Source organism: Centropristis striata, chromosome 5, assembly GCF_030273125.1.
Source record: "Centropristis striata isolate RG_2023a ecotype Rhode Island chromosome 5, C.striata_1.0, whole genome shotgun sequence".
NCBI lineage: Eukaryota > Metazoa > Chordata > Actinopteri > Perciformes > Serranidae > Centropristis > Centropristis striata.
In genome coordinates this window covers 33,295,874-33,311,053 of record NC_081521.1, presented here as the reverse complement: position 1 = coordinate 33,311,053, position 15,180 = coordinate 33,295,874, and the positions used below count along the sequence as shown (strand labels likewise).

Here is a 15,180-nt window from a genome sequence, read left to right as displayed (position 1 = left end):
TTTGTTTAGATAATAAACCTCCAAACGGGTATAACAGAGCTCTGTCTCTACTGGCGTTCACATTAGTTACTGTGTTCATAAAAAATATTTTATGTTTCCTTGCAAGAAAGAAAATTAACAGCACCCTTTTTCTGGCTCTCTCATTCATTTTACAAGGCACAGAAAGAGTTTTTTGTATTGTTTACAACAGAGATAGAATTTATTGGAGATATATAATATGCCTATTGAACTTTCAAAGTCCGAAGACATGGAAGTATTTAGGCACCTAAAGAATGGAATAGTTTTCCTGAAGACATGCTCCAACACTGTTTTTTTCTTAAAAAACAAAACAAAGTAAAGAGCTTCTGTTTTACCTGAGCATTTACGGTAGACTTGTTTGCATGAGTTTATGTATATTTTTAAGTGCATGTCTTTGATTATTTGCACATTTTTGCTGTTTTTATGCAGTATGATTGGTGCTCTTCAAATAATAAACAATTCAGCTGAATATAATGACAGTAAACAAACAAATACAAATCAATAAAAAAGTCTGGAAGCAAAAGTTGACATCAAATGACAGTAAACAACCATAAGTTATTTTTCAAATAATTCCTTTCAAAATACAGATAATATACAGTGTGTGTGTATATAAATATCAACATTAAATTTAAAGTTTTACTCTGAAGTTTACTGTAATATAACATTAAGACTTAAATCATTAAGCAAAAAAAATAATCATGTGAAACAGATCTATAATGTCCCATTATATTATGAACTTACATATTTCAACTTACATTTTATGGTTAGAATTTGTATTAAAAGTAGTTTACTTTTGACACTTGATCTAGAAAAAAAAACAAGAAAAGCCCAGAAAAATAATACAGTACATGTCTGAAAAATAACTTCTTTTACGGTGTAGATCTTTTTGTACCATCTGTAAGATATTACTTGTTTGATAATTCATCCATCCATTTTCCTCCACTTTTTTAGGGCCGGGTCGCGGGGGCAGCAGGTTAAGCAGGGCATTCCAGACATGCCTCTCCCCAGCCACAACGTCCAGCTCCTCCTGGGGGACCCCGAAGTGTTCCCAGGCCAGGCGTTCTCATTTTTACAGTGTTTTCTGTGATATCATAATGAGTCATCAATAAAAACAAATAGCCTCAACGCACACACAATCCAACGTTAACTCACATTTTAGCCCACAAGACCGTAAATCAGGAACAAGACTTCCAAAGAACAACCACATCATTGCATCGCAGTCATGAAACATTACCAAATCAGAAATCAGATATTTTATTCTACAGAAGGCAGAAGCAGAAGTAGCAGTCACAGGGTGCTGAGTCTTATGGTGCATTTATGGTGAAATGATGCACTTTAAGTAAGACAGGTCAAACTTCAAACTGGACCTCATGTCAGTCAGCTGTCTGTTTATAAAGATTTATTATCAATGAAGCATATTCAGGGCAGCAAGAAATTCTGTAAAAGCAGCAGTGTGGGGGATTATGGGGCATCTATTGGCAGAAATGTAATAAAATATTCATAACTAAGTTGTCCTTAGTGTAACTAAGAATTATTTTGTATTTGTTAGATTACAACGAGCCCTTTATATCAACACAGAGTCTGCCATGTTGCAGTTTAAGTGGATGCAATTGCAAACTCATAAGAGGAAACTTGGAGTGAGTTAACTTGGTTATTTATTGAGGTGCACATAGAAAGTCAGGCTTTTGAAAAGCAAGACTTTGTGCCAATATCATTCTCTGTACCACAGAGATAGCAAATAATGGCATTTTATACATGAATAATCATGAATTGATGCATGGCTTGATGCATGTAAAAGTATGAATTAATTAACTAATTAACTATCAGGAATGTACAAGAAATAACGTAAAAACTAAGGTATCTCAATCATAATTTGTCCTGGCTATGAATAATGTAAATCTGCAGTTAGAGGGTTAGGCCAAAAACCTGACCACAGTACACAATTTCTAAGATGATTGATACATACATACATAAAGCAACAAATGGTTTATTCATCACCATTAATCATGTAATTTGTCAGTGTTAAAGATAGACCAAGTCGCTTTTTTAAAATGGCCTTACACATGATGAAGTCATAAAAAGTTATGCTTAGTTACCTATAATTTCAACTCTTGGAACATACAGGTGCATACCTGTCACTGGTCAGTTTTTCGGCTTGTCACTTGAACTGCAGATTTACCTGTGAAGAAGACGTGAACATCATCAGTAACTCAGAGGTCACAATGATTGAGATGCCTTAGCTGTTGCATGAATTAATGTATTGTTGCTGCATTAACTCCTGCGTGATATAATAAGTCGGGAGCCGGGTCCAGCCCGCAGGATGTTTTTTGCTATGTGTTTAATAATGATTTCCTGTTAGCCTTTACCTTAGGTCACAAGTTTATAACAAACATGCTATTTGATCTCTGGTGAAGGGATGTAAACGAAAATATTATGGTACTACACTAACATAAAGAGTCATACAAATATGAAATTTGAAAGGGAGTATTCTGAAACAAATGATAAAGTAGGAAAATAAGATACTGGGGCATTCTGTGTCTCTATGTTGAAATATCACCCATAACATCCCAAAAAGACACACAAAAAACATTTCTCACAAAAAAAATTGTCTTTTCCAGCACTTTATAGTGCATCTCACCACCTTACTTGTATATCGAAAACTTGAGCCCAAGATGACCTTTCTACCTTGAAAATCATCCTTGCTGTGGTGTAATATGTCACAATACCTGAAACCAGACAAAAATATAATAGAATTCAGTTACTCACCTCCCAGAAGAGGGGAAAGCATATTTCTCGAATCGAATAATATAGTCATATGAAATTCTAGAACTGCTATCTGAAGAAGAAAAAAATCAGGAAAAGAGGTGGAAAATGCATTGAAATGGTATTTAAAATATTGAATGTCATATAGCCTACACAGATAGCTTGTTCAAGTTAAACAGTGTACAGTTAGAATACAGACTAGCAGTACCATATAATCAAGAAGCTAGCCATCAATAGAAAATTGAAAATCAATGCATATAGAAATAGCATTTATTCTTGTACATTCCTGATAGTTCTTGGAGTACTACATTAATTAATTGGTGCCTTTTCATGCATTCAGTCATGCATCAATTCATGATTATTAAGTCAGTAAAAATCACCAGCCTTTCCACACTGCATGTCTGTCTCATTCTGCTTTCACTATAATTAGGACAGAGGTATGAGCAGTGTTTGGTCAGTGGCCTTTAAGTTACATAATCTATTTGTGATCCTACATCCTCCACTTTGTTAAGGTCTGTCCTAAGAGACAGGATCTTGGAGCTCTGCCAATGTACACTCACATCAACACCTCCTGGACCGATGAGAAGACAGGAGCATAATTCATATTACAGATGTCAGTTTGCTTGGATGCATCAGTCATTTCTTAACAGAGTAAGCTGAAGCGATTCTATTCTATGAATGACAGGATCAGACAGTTTTGTCAAAAGCTGATCCAAAAATGAATGATACACATTAGCTTCCTGTCTTGAAATGTGGCCACTGAAAGCACATTTTAGGAGTGATACGTCACATTTAAAAAATATATTCTATAGTAGCTGTACCTTTTTTATTATGCCATAATTCTTCTGCCATGAATAGGGAATTATTTATTGTAGTTTCTGTAGGGCGTAATGTATTAAAAAATAGGATTATATTGACAGAAGAATTGTCAACCATAGCTTGTATGGAGCCTCTTTAACAGGGATTTCCAGTAACAGCCTCAGTCTAATCACCTTGGCTAAGGACAGGATAAATTATTGGACTGCCTTCAAGGGTAAAAACAAGATATATTGGAGTTGTTTTTGTCTCCAGTGAGCTCTGTACAAAAGGTTACAGCATTCACACACCCACTCAAGTCATGGGATGTGGATGGAATCTGAATTTTTTTATGGAGAAATTTCCCCACAATTTACCATAAGAGAAGCAGAGTAAACCCATATTATAGATGTTAAAATCACAATTAAAAATGCTTACACTGATTAAAGCAGCTGTTCTGCATACTAAGAAAACAGATAAATACTCACTTAAAGCAGATACTTTTTCATCCAAGTTGCTTTTTTTTTTTTTTTTTTTTTTTTTAAATGCAGGTCCTTGTTATACTATGGTACAAGCAATTGACTAGGGGTTCTTTGTTTCATTCTCCACATATTTATTGCTCTGAATAATGAAGCATCAATGTAGTTACCTGGTTTAGTGCTAAAATAGGCCTTTTTCAAAGCAGACATGTTGACTGATGTAGTATAGGAAAAGCACAGATGTTTAACAGTGATCATGGCTCTGTTGAATTTGTGTTCCAGTCAGCCGTGACAAACCTGCAACAATTCCAGAGCAGCAAATTAAATTTCACACCTGTGCTTTCCAATAAAGCTTGTCTATAGCCAGACCCATTTTTACAAAAAAATATATACAAATTGAGGTTTTAACACATTAAGTGAACAAAATAAAGCTTTTTATTTGCTTTTCACTTTTAATTAGCATTTTTTGTCCACCTGGCATGCTTGCAGTTGTAGATTTATATATACACAGTGTTGATACAATAAACCAAAACATAAAGCCATCTCAGGCTGCTTGAACAGTTTGAGGCCAAATATATCCCCTTCCCAGTGATTTTCTACATCACAACTAGAAGCTTTTATAAGAACACTTGGGGAAAAGGCAATGGCTTATAAGGCAAACAGACAAGTTAAAAAAAAAAAACCTCAGACCTGCAAGTTATTTAGAAACCAAAACCTTTAATCACAGTATAAACAAACGACAAAAGTTGAGGAATTAAGAACAAAAAGTCCAGAATGTCCCAGAAGAAAAGCCTGTCATCCAGCAGGTCTTGAATCAGCTCCTCGGTACCACCAGCTGCTGCAGCTCCGCTGCTGCCTCTGCTTGATACGGGGCCACTGGCAGACTTGACACCGTGAGGGTCCTGGGGTCTTCAGCTGAGCTCACCGGTCTGATTGTGGGCAACACGTGCTGTCACAGCCATGGCGGAGAGGACAGTCTACTTGGACCTCTGCCTCATCTTTCTCCTCTTACGCTTCAGCCTGTGAAAGGATAATGTAAAGAGCCAATCAGAAAGGATCATATAAAGAGCCAATCAGCTGAAATCCTTAACACGTTGTAAAGGAAGAGAACACTGCGTGAAAAACATGCTTACCTGCGCATGCGCTTCTTTCTCCACTGCGAAGGAGAGAAAACGTTACTTTCCGTTGAATTTGTGCATTTTACAAACATACAAATGTATTCAATAGTTGAAATATTGATAGAAATGTCAAAACACGAGTTGTACAGCTGAAAGCTAGCAGGCGTGCTGTGCTACCCCGTCGACACGCTTAAGCTAGTAAGCTAGCCAATGTTAGCGCCACTGGAAACAACGATTATTTAATAATACAGACATGAAACACCAACCTTAGCCCTCATGTTGAGACGGGAAGGCTGCAAAGAGAAGGGAACATGTGAAAGATTAGTGCGATGGACTTTAAAAGAACATGATTAACTCGGATTGTGATACAAACGGTTGAACTTACGTACCGACTGCTAAGGAATCGTCTCCACGAAGGACGTCATCGGTCAGCGCCGTCGCATTTATACGAGTTGTATACGTCACTTTCATTGGACCGTCATAAACATGAATGTGTTGTTTTTCTTAGGTAAAGCGTGTAAAGAAAATGCTGGATGTTTTAAGCCCTTGCTGCAGCTTGTTTTTGCTTTTAAGCTTGTTTTTCTTCCAGTGATTATTATTTTTTGTAGTGATTACATAAACAGCTCGTTGGTCCTCTAAATAATAATATATAAATGAATAAATAAATGTAATCAGTAATGCTTACACACACACACACACACATATATATATATATATCATTAACAACACATCAGTCATGTCATGAGTGTTTTACTATTTTTTTAAAAGCTATTTCAACAGACAAATGCAGTTGCACTTGGAGATGCATGTATACAATTAGAATTGTTAAAATTACAATTATTTCATTCTTCTTATATTTTAAGTAAGAAAGAAGAGGTACTAAACAGGTCAATGGAGATGATTTCCATAGTACAAAAATCTGTGTAACATATACAAATATATCTCTTCTCTGTTATAAATTTCCATGCTATTAAAAGCTAAAATATGCACAAAAATATAAATCTTTATCTGTCACATTATCAGGAAGTGAGTCCAATATGCAAAGTGTTGGATCTACATTAAAGTTAATGCACAATACCTGTCAGCAGTTTTTATATGTATAATTTGTGTATATTTACCCACCCTTTATTGCCTCCAAATGTAGCAGTTGAAGGATATCAACCTATTTGACGAGGTTGGTTGTACATCAACCATTTTATTGCAAGTTGTTTTGGATAAAAGCATCTGCTACATAAATATATCTTTAAAAAAATACTTATAAATGCATGTGGTGGATATTGCATATTCCAGTAATTTTATGCAGTATGCTTAAAATTACTTTTCAGAATATCAAATTAAATGTTTGTGCTTATATACTCCTCCACCAGAACATTTAGACTTCCAAAATATTAAGGAAACAATGAGAATAACTCAAGTAGGCTGATATTTTTTTAATTTTACAATGAAATGTTTCATGAAAACACGCTTTCACTCATCAAGACAATCGGCTCAATACACACAAAAACACAACAACACAAATGATGTCAGGTGGCTTTTTAATGTTTCCAAAAATAGTCTCTGAAACTTGGGATTTGTTTTACAAAAGCATCCATAAATCTAATAGGTATGGAATTCTTATGTAAACACAGACTGTCAGTCTCGCTGGTGGCACCAGAAGACTGAATGCTGAACCCTTGGCAGGAGTTAGACCATCCACAACTGAGAAATTATTTTTTTACTAGTTAAGTTACTCAACCAGTACGTCTTAAATTGTCAGTTTTAGAAATTGTTAGCTGAGTAACCTACAGCAGATTCCTATAAGCGTACACATTGTTCTAGTAGACGGACCTAAAGCGAGAGCAGTATAAATGCAGTACTTATGCTGATATCAACAGTAATGACTAATGTCATGCTTATAACTTCATGGTTCAAGAGGTGTTACAAATTTCTGCCCATGACGAGTTAACCCTCATTTCAAAAGGCATGGCTTCAGGTACATGACCTCATGGAAGTTATCTAAATGCCACACGATTACGCTGACACAGTGCATTCATCATCCTTGGCCACTCTGTCCAACTCATTTTATTTTCCATATCTTTCACTAAAAAGAAGAAAGGGGACGAAGGCTCAAGGTCAGTCGAATAGTTAAATGTTCCAGTGAGTATTACGCCCTCGAACAATATATCCTCTTTTGTAGCAGAATTGTTGTCCACTGATAAAGAGAAGAAGGTTGTCTCAAGGACAGTGACATTTACTAGGGATGTAGGCGTGTGTGTGTGTGTGTTTTTTTTAGTTTTTTTTTTTAGGTGGAGTGACTGAATTTAGGAGCAGCATCATTATCCCAGACTGACATCAGTTAGATTCAGAGGTATTCACAGCGGCTATGCCCGCAAGTGCCTCAGACAGCCGGGACAGAAGGATTCGTGACGTCTGTTCTTTGGGTCAGAGAAATTTATTCTGCAGCTTCAGTCTCCATCGCCTGTCCAGTTGCGCTCTCGACAGTCTTTGAGGCCTTTAAATAAAAGAAATTATTGAAATTAGAGGAATCATCTGAAAATTGCATTGCTTATTTCATGAAACACATTTCCATGCAACTCACCTTCTTTTTCTTCTTCTTCTGAGTCTTGCGGCTGGCTGAGCTTTGAAGCAAAGCCTTTAAACAGGGGAAAAAAGGAGACAAAAATGACTTCACACAATAGATCAAGCTATAATGGCTTTGAGAATGCCAAGTCAGCGAACAGAATGCTATAACGACTCCATTAGTCTAATCCTTTCTTTTGGAGAAGAGAATGCAATAAACCATTTATCATACGCATTTTACCTTCAGCTCTGCGTCCTCCACTTCATGCTCAGACTTGTAGAGTTCTGGCTCAAAGAGGCTGTTTGTGATTCGCAGAGGTCCATTGGCCATGAGCAGCACGGTGAACTTGAACTGAGCAACAAATTCACCTGAATGAGAATGATGAAGAAAGATGATGTCAACAGTTGCATTAAAAAGTCCACTTTGTATACAAATTGGACATCAACCGTTTTATTTTACTAACTTTTAATTAACCCCCTCAGGGATTGAAATATAAGTTTTGCTGTTTATTGTAGAAAGAAAATGTAAAAACATTTCCTGACAGTTCTTGATTGGTTCATAGGTTATGAAAGTTTGTTAGAAAAAGTAACGCAAAACAAAGCTCAAAATTGTGATATTTCTGTCAAAATCACTTTATTCTACATGTCTCATTTAAATGTTGCCAAAAATAAATGGTATGGAATAAGTAGATCCTGTTAAAAACATTAAATTCTGCTCCTCAGCGACACTGTGACGCCATGATTGATTCTGCTGAGACAAATGATCACATGACAAATATTCACTGAAAATCTGTTTACACAGAGCAGAGAGGAGAGGACAGGAGAGGCTGCAAGTAGATGTTGTAAAAATGCAAATAGTTCAATTTGTATAGCATGTGGAGACCCAATTTATTTTTTCCAATACTCATGACACTTGCCAAAGTGTTGCATATATAAAGTCCATTTTATATTAATTTAAAGAAAAATAAGAAATTCAACTTGCATTTTTTTCAATTTTTATGCTTTATGTCATCATAACAGTTATTCTGCTCAAAAGTTGAGTTGTTGTCACTTCTAGCCATTATTGTGCTTATTCCATAGAGGTGCAGGACTTATATTGCAGTGAAATACAAGGCCACAATGAGTCAAATGTAAAAAAAAATAAATAAAGCAAAAAAAAAAAAAAACCAAACACCCTGAAACAGCTTGGGGTTCAGAGGGTTAACTGAAAAATATGCATGGTCCAAACAAATTATTAAGACTTCCTCCTTAGTTGCATATTGGGGAGTGTCTTGGTAGCTGAGTGCTTACAGTCCATGCCACATAACAGGCCTGAACCAAACATCCTGAGTTTGAGTCTGAGCTGAACTTTTACACCTAGTTCATTTCTTTTTCTGTTGCTCGCCTTGAAAGAACTGAAGAGTTTTGTTTTTGTCTGTCATGTATATGTTAACCCGAAAGGAACTGAAACCAACTAAGACCACTGCACGGTTAAAACCACAAGGAGTGGAGCTGTCACGTGGACGACACCGTGGGGAACACGTGGTGCCAGTTTTTTTGTTTGCAACAAAAGGTATGTCAGATGCATCGTCTATAAGAACCTCAAAAGCAGGAGGCTAATCCTATAAACAAATTATTTTACCTTCTACCTGAGCAGTAACTTTTTTACAGTTTGAAGTGCAGTTTGAAGTGAATTCACAAATGTACTACATCCTTCATTACTCACCCTCTTTCTCATGCAGCACGTTGAATGGCTGCAGAAGCTCATGCTTGGCACACTCGATCACGCCCAACTTGGCCTTGCCCTCATCCTCAAATGCTCTAGGAATGCAAACAGAGAAAAGAAATAAGATGAAACCTAAAAAAAAAAAATAGTAAAACTTTTGATCTGAAGTTAAAAAGATGCTACCTCAGAGTGAACGGCATTGTATCAAAGCGCCTCTCCATCTCGCTGAAGAATGTCCGCGATGTCTTCATCTTTAAGCCGTACACCTTGTTGGGGTCTCGTTTGTAAACGGTGGTCCTCTGACCTCCATCTCTTGCCTGAATTGCAAAACAAAACACATTATAACATCCTCCTCTTTAAGCAGAAACAATAAAGTTTATATCAGATTTCCTCTCACCTTCCCCTCTCCAGTGCTGATGAGCACATCAACTGCATACACCTCATGCACCTCAAACTCAGCCTTCTCGTGGTCCTTTCTGCAAAAACAAAGTCACAAGATAAGTCCACTTATTAAAGCACCCATCAGGTCAGTGACAGGAGGCACCTGTTGAAAGAACTCACTTTTGCTGGTCCGTTGGGTTCTGAATGATCGTTTTCTCCCCATCGATCACATGTTGTTTGAGCTGATGGGACAGCATGCCTGCACACATTCAAGCATGTCAAATTACATTGTTAACCGTTAGAATCATGGAGCCTAAAGGTGCTGAATGTTCACAAACACCCACCTTCAATAGGGGAGCACTTGAATGACTTTGCAATCTTGTTCCAGGCTTCTGTGACCTGTGTGTTCTGGTGGAAGACACATTATGATGTTTATTATTAGACGAGGTGTGTACAATAAGGCTGTTGCTCAAAACTCCAGTCACATGGTGGGTGAGTTTTACCTGGTTTCCTGGCTTAACAAGACGCAGAGCAGCCTCGGCACAGAGGTGAGCTGCTTTGAGGACGTCAGCCTTCCGTCCAGTCAGAGGGTTGTCCTGAAGAGACACAGGAGGAAAGTTTAACAGTTACAAGAGGTGAAATAACAAAATATGACTACCAGTAATAGTGTGATTACCATTAACCCCACTACTCGCCGACAGGTTTAAAAGGAATGAGTGCCAAAATTACACCATTTACCATAGCCAGAAACTAAAAGCAGAAAATTGTAATCAGATTTTCAAATATCTGACCGCCCCTTGAACGAATTGTCTGTAAAAAACATTAAATATTGTGCCTCTCGGCACAACTTAAAATACGTGAATGACTCTGCTTATACCAACAGTAATGTGATAAGAATTAAGTAAAATGTTTGACTGAACTGCAGGCTGTTTACACAGCAGAGAAGAGAGGACAGGAGAGGTTGTTAGAGCCATTAAAAACTTTCCCCACCAGTAATGGTAACGCTTTGGGGCACTTAGGGAAAATGCTGCACATTTAGATTCTATCTTTTGTAAAAAACAAAACAAAAAAAACCCATCAAAGATATTTGACTTGTACGTTTTTTTCTGAAATTATGGTTTATGGCATTATTACTGTGTCAGACTATGTTTAGTTTCCCCTACTTATAGCAATGATTGTGCTGATTCTATAGAGGTGCAGGACTTCTATACTGCAGGATAAAACAAGGCCATAGAGAGTAATATGTCAAAGGAGCAAAAAAAAAACACACCCTGAAACTGCTCTGGGTTCAGAGGTCTAATTGTGGAAATTACCTTACTAATCATGTTCATGCTGTGAATAAACCCCTGACACTACAGTATAGGTATAATCCAACCTTGATGACGTACCTTGGTCACTCCAACAACGAGGCTGTGAGCCACATTTGAGATAAAGCCGTCAACGTGCACACCCAGATCACTGAACAAAAAATACAATAGGAAAATGTAAGCTAAAGAAAGTATGAAGTGTATTTAAACTATGATTTATTTGGTACACAGGGTGAACGTGCTTACATTTTGACAACGTCCCCGTCCTTCAGTATGACATCAGTTTCACTCTTCAGTGGGGAGTGATGGCATACACAGTTGTTAACTGACACACAAGTCGGAAAAGCGATACCTGTATAAAGAAAGAGAGTGAATGAGGGAGCACTGAGTCAGAGACAATGATGATAGTGTGATGAAATGCCACAAAGATGTACCTTTCTTCATGTCTTTTTCCTTCTTGAAGATTTTCCCGGTTTCTGCCATGATGAAGGCGTCTCCCTTTTCACACAGGCTGAGCACGGACGCGCCTGTCATAGCTGCCCCGACCACCACCTTCAGAGCCTCTGCAACACAAGAGATAAAATGAGTCGATTACAGAGTGCTGGGCTGCAACTAATGATTCTTTTCATTATCTTTAATTCTGATGATGAATAATTTGTCCCATTAAATGTCGAAAATAATGAAAAAATGCACATTAGAATTTCCCAAATGTCCAAAGTAACATCTTTTTTGTCTGACCATCAATCCAAGAACCATAACTATATTATAATTCCATTGAATCAATTAATCATCTTATAATTTCAGCACAATCATAGTTTGTACATCTTTCAGATTTAATGACAGGTACCGGAGTCCCACCACTGTGGATACATGACCAGCCTACTTTGGTCAACATCAGCATGAAAAACAACTCTTGCTCACAGTTTAAGCTGATGTTACATTAAGCAGAAGAAAAACATTTGACAGATTGCCTGACAGCTGTATATCAGCTTGATACAGCATAATGCTGGTAGTAAATTAGATGTCTTAACTTCAGATAAATAGGTCAGCTGTGATAAGCTGCAAAATCAGTCATCTCCACAACACAGCAGAAACCCAAGGACGGACTGTGAATGACAAATGGCTGGTCACTGAAATTTTATATTGAGCCATATGTAATTTTGAGAGGTCAGGATAACTGGAAAATTGGATATTCTGAGTCAGCTTTTTTTATTAGGAATTGGGGTCTGAGCGATTTATTTACTTGTCCATTAAACGCTGCTACCCCAACTGGTCAGCACCAGAAATAGTGAAGTAATAAATTAGTAAGGAAAATTAGTTGTAAGGAACATACCTAATTAGGGAGTTTAGTTCAGATTAACTGAAGTAAGTTAATCATTTTGAATTTGAAGGTTTTACTAAAGGTCTATTTAAACTTTAGCCGGCAGGAAGGTCAGCTGTTCAGTCCCAACAGATGAGTTATAGCCAAACATAAAGACGAACTGAATTTAGAATTAGTCTCTTAAGACACATAGCAATTGTATTTGTCTTGATTTGATAAAGCTAATCGTTTAAATGTTTGTCATTTTGCAACAAAACCATAATGTTTTTTTTTTTAATTTTGTACTTGTTATTGTATATCCACTATAGTTAATAAGAAGAAACGATAAGAAATTAGAGCTTGTCTATTGCCCTCTGTACTACTTAAGTTTATTTTCATTTTCTTATTTATACGATGCCCAAATTGTTTTTTATGTATAATTTCGCTGTTATATATTGAAAACATGTTAAAATAAACTTTATTTAAGATATAACAATAATATTTTAATAAATACATTAGTAACCACAAGCACTAACAACTTGTAAAGTAAGCTTGTAGAATTAAATAAATCACACAGGTAATGTAACATAACGGTGGATAACTAGCTTTTACTTAACGTTACTTATGACTTTAAATGACACAATTTAAGACAACCACAATTACAGCCTCTTAGGATATATAAGACTTATAGTTGTCTGGATTTACTACAGCTGTTTGTTCACGTTTAAATGTCGATATTTCTGGAACATCTCCATATTGTTTTTCAGTTTTGTACTTGTCATTGTTATCTGTTAGCAGCTGCAGTTAGCTAACGGCTGCTAGTGAGCTAGCTCAGCCTCATAGCTGCTTAGCTAGCTCACCAGGCTAATGTGACAGCAACGGGTCGTTAAACAAATAACGGCGACTGTAAAGAAAAGCTGGTTCTCAACACATATCAAGGTTTATGTTTAATTCATATAAGCCAAAGGCCAGCCTTCTGATATGATATAGCATTGGCACTGCTGCGGCACATGGCACAGCAGCTGCCCGGGCATGACTAGCTGACACTGCTAGCTAACATGATCTGATACCTGAGAGTCAAAACGACACGTTTTAACGCTGCGTTTACACTCACGGTTCGCTATCTCGGCCCCCATCTTGTACTTGGTGACCACCAAGTCGTCAGCGATGGTCTGCTCCTGTGTCTCGTCATCTCCAGACATGTTGGCAGTGTGTCCGCGAACTCAGAGTAACTTTTCTCCCCGGCGGGTGTCAGTCAGTCACAGGATGGACCACGCTGCTCTCTGCACCGGCCCGCCCGACTCCGACCGGCAGCCTCCGATCTCTAGATCCCGCCTGCTGCCAAAGACTCACTCCGCGGCCAAGATGGTTCACTGCCTGGCGTGGCGCGGCGCGGCTTAGGGTCGCAGCCGAAAAAGGCAAGGGGGTATTTTTAATCTACTTAAAATTAGACTATGAATCTACGGAAGAGGATTAGGGCCACACAAGAAAAAATATTTGAGTTCTGACTTTATTCTCAGAATTTTAAAGCTTTTATACAGTCTATGGTTTAAAGTCAGAATGTTTCCCATTATTATTATTATTATTATTATTATTATTATTATTATTATTATTATTGTTATTATTATTATTATTATTATTATGCTGTCCAAACAAAAATCTTAAAACCCCCAAAACGGTCAAAGGTCTGGCAGCAACCTTATATTATATATTATACCAAATATTTTACAGATAATTCATTCAAAACCACGGATAATAGTTAGTAAATATCTGTATTTTATCTGTAAAATTTTTTTTTTCATTTAATTTAAAGTTTTAAAATAAGAAAACAGAATTTTAGTTTCAGCAATACGACGTGTATTTATTGTATTTTGACATAGAATTCTGACTTTAAAGTCAGAATTCTGGCTTTTTTCTGAGAACAACGTCAAAATTCTAAGAATAAAGTCAGAACTCAAATATGTTTTTCTTGTGTGGCCCTAATCCTCTTATATTTGTGAAAAAATACGCCTCAAGGCTTGCAGAAACTAAAATTAATACATTGTAGTACTCTGTACTAATACATTGTAGAACAATTAAGACATTTAGTTTATTATCTTACAGGGTTTTTATTGTGTTTTTATCATTATTATTTTTTAGGCCTACATTTAGTGCAAATGTCATAAAAAGAGTAAATTACTTCTATTAACCATGTAAGGGACGGTGGAATCTGTAAATTAATATAATGGGACGTTATTCAATTGCTTAATTGTCTTGGATGTTAAATTACAGTGAATTCTATGTCAAAATACAATAAATACACGTCGTATTGCTGAAATTAAAATTCTGTTTTCTTATTTTAAAATTTTAAATTAAATGAAAAAAAAAAATTTTTTTACAGATAAAAACAGATAAAATACAGATATTTACTAACTATTATCCGTGGTTTTGAATTAATTATCTGTAAAATATTTGGTATAATATATAATATAAGGTTGCTGCCAGACCTTTGACCGTTTTGGGGGTTTTAAGATTTTTGTTTGGACAGCATAATAATAATAATGATAATAATAATAATAATAATAATAATGGGAAACATTCAGGAAATATAGATATGAAATGTACCAACCAAACCACTAATCTTGGGATAAAGTTAGTATAGTTAACATCATTTTGTTGTGACAATGTGCACTAGTGCATCTCTCATGTAAAAAAAAACATCTGTTATATCTTTTAAACCTATTTACACACGAAAAAGTTGTTATAATAGGCCGAC

General features: G+C 36.4%; 1 protein-coding gene and 1 long non-coding RNA gene across 2 annotated transcripts; both read right to left on the bottom strand.

Moving 5' to 3' along the window:
• Positions 1 to 4,752: 4,752 nt before the first annotated feature.
• On the bottom strand, positions 4,753 to 5,667 carry LOC131971871 (uncharacterized). Its single transcript, XR_009394414.1, has 4 exons — positions 5,563 to 5,667; positions 5,440 to 5,466; positions 5,189 to 5,211; positions 4,753 to 5,075 (listed from the first exon to the last, which is right to left on the bottom strand). It is a non-coding gene; the product is annotated as an uncharacterized LOC131971871 (long non-coding RNA).
• A 916-nt stretch (positions 5,668 to 6,583) lies between these two features.
• Positions 6,584 to 13,716, bottom strand: LOC131972222 (proliferation-associated protein 2G4-like). Its single transcript, XM_059334017.1, has 13 exons — positions 13,540 to 13,716; positions 11,560 to 11,688; positions 11,372 to 11,477; positions 11,207 to 11,276; positions 10,322 to 10,414; positions 10,163 to 10,226; positions 9,999 to 10,077; positions 9,835 to 9,913; positions 9,621 to 9,754; positions 9,438 to 9,532; positions 7,974 to 8,101; positions 7,752 to 7,805; positions 6,584 to 7,664 (listed from the first exon to the last, which is right to left on the bottom strand). The coding sequence occupies exons 1-13, from the start codon at positions 13,625 to 13,627 to the stop codon at positions 7,605 to 7,607; spliced, it is 1,179 nt and encodes a 392-aa protein (XP_059190000.1). The 5' UTR covers positions 13,628 to 13,716; the 3' UTR covers positions 6,584 to 7,604.
• Positions 13,717 to 15,180: the final 1,464 nt, after the last annotated feature.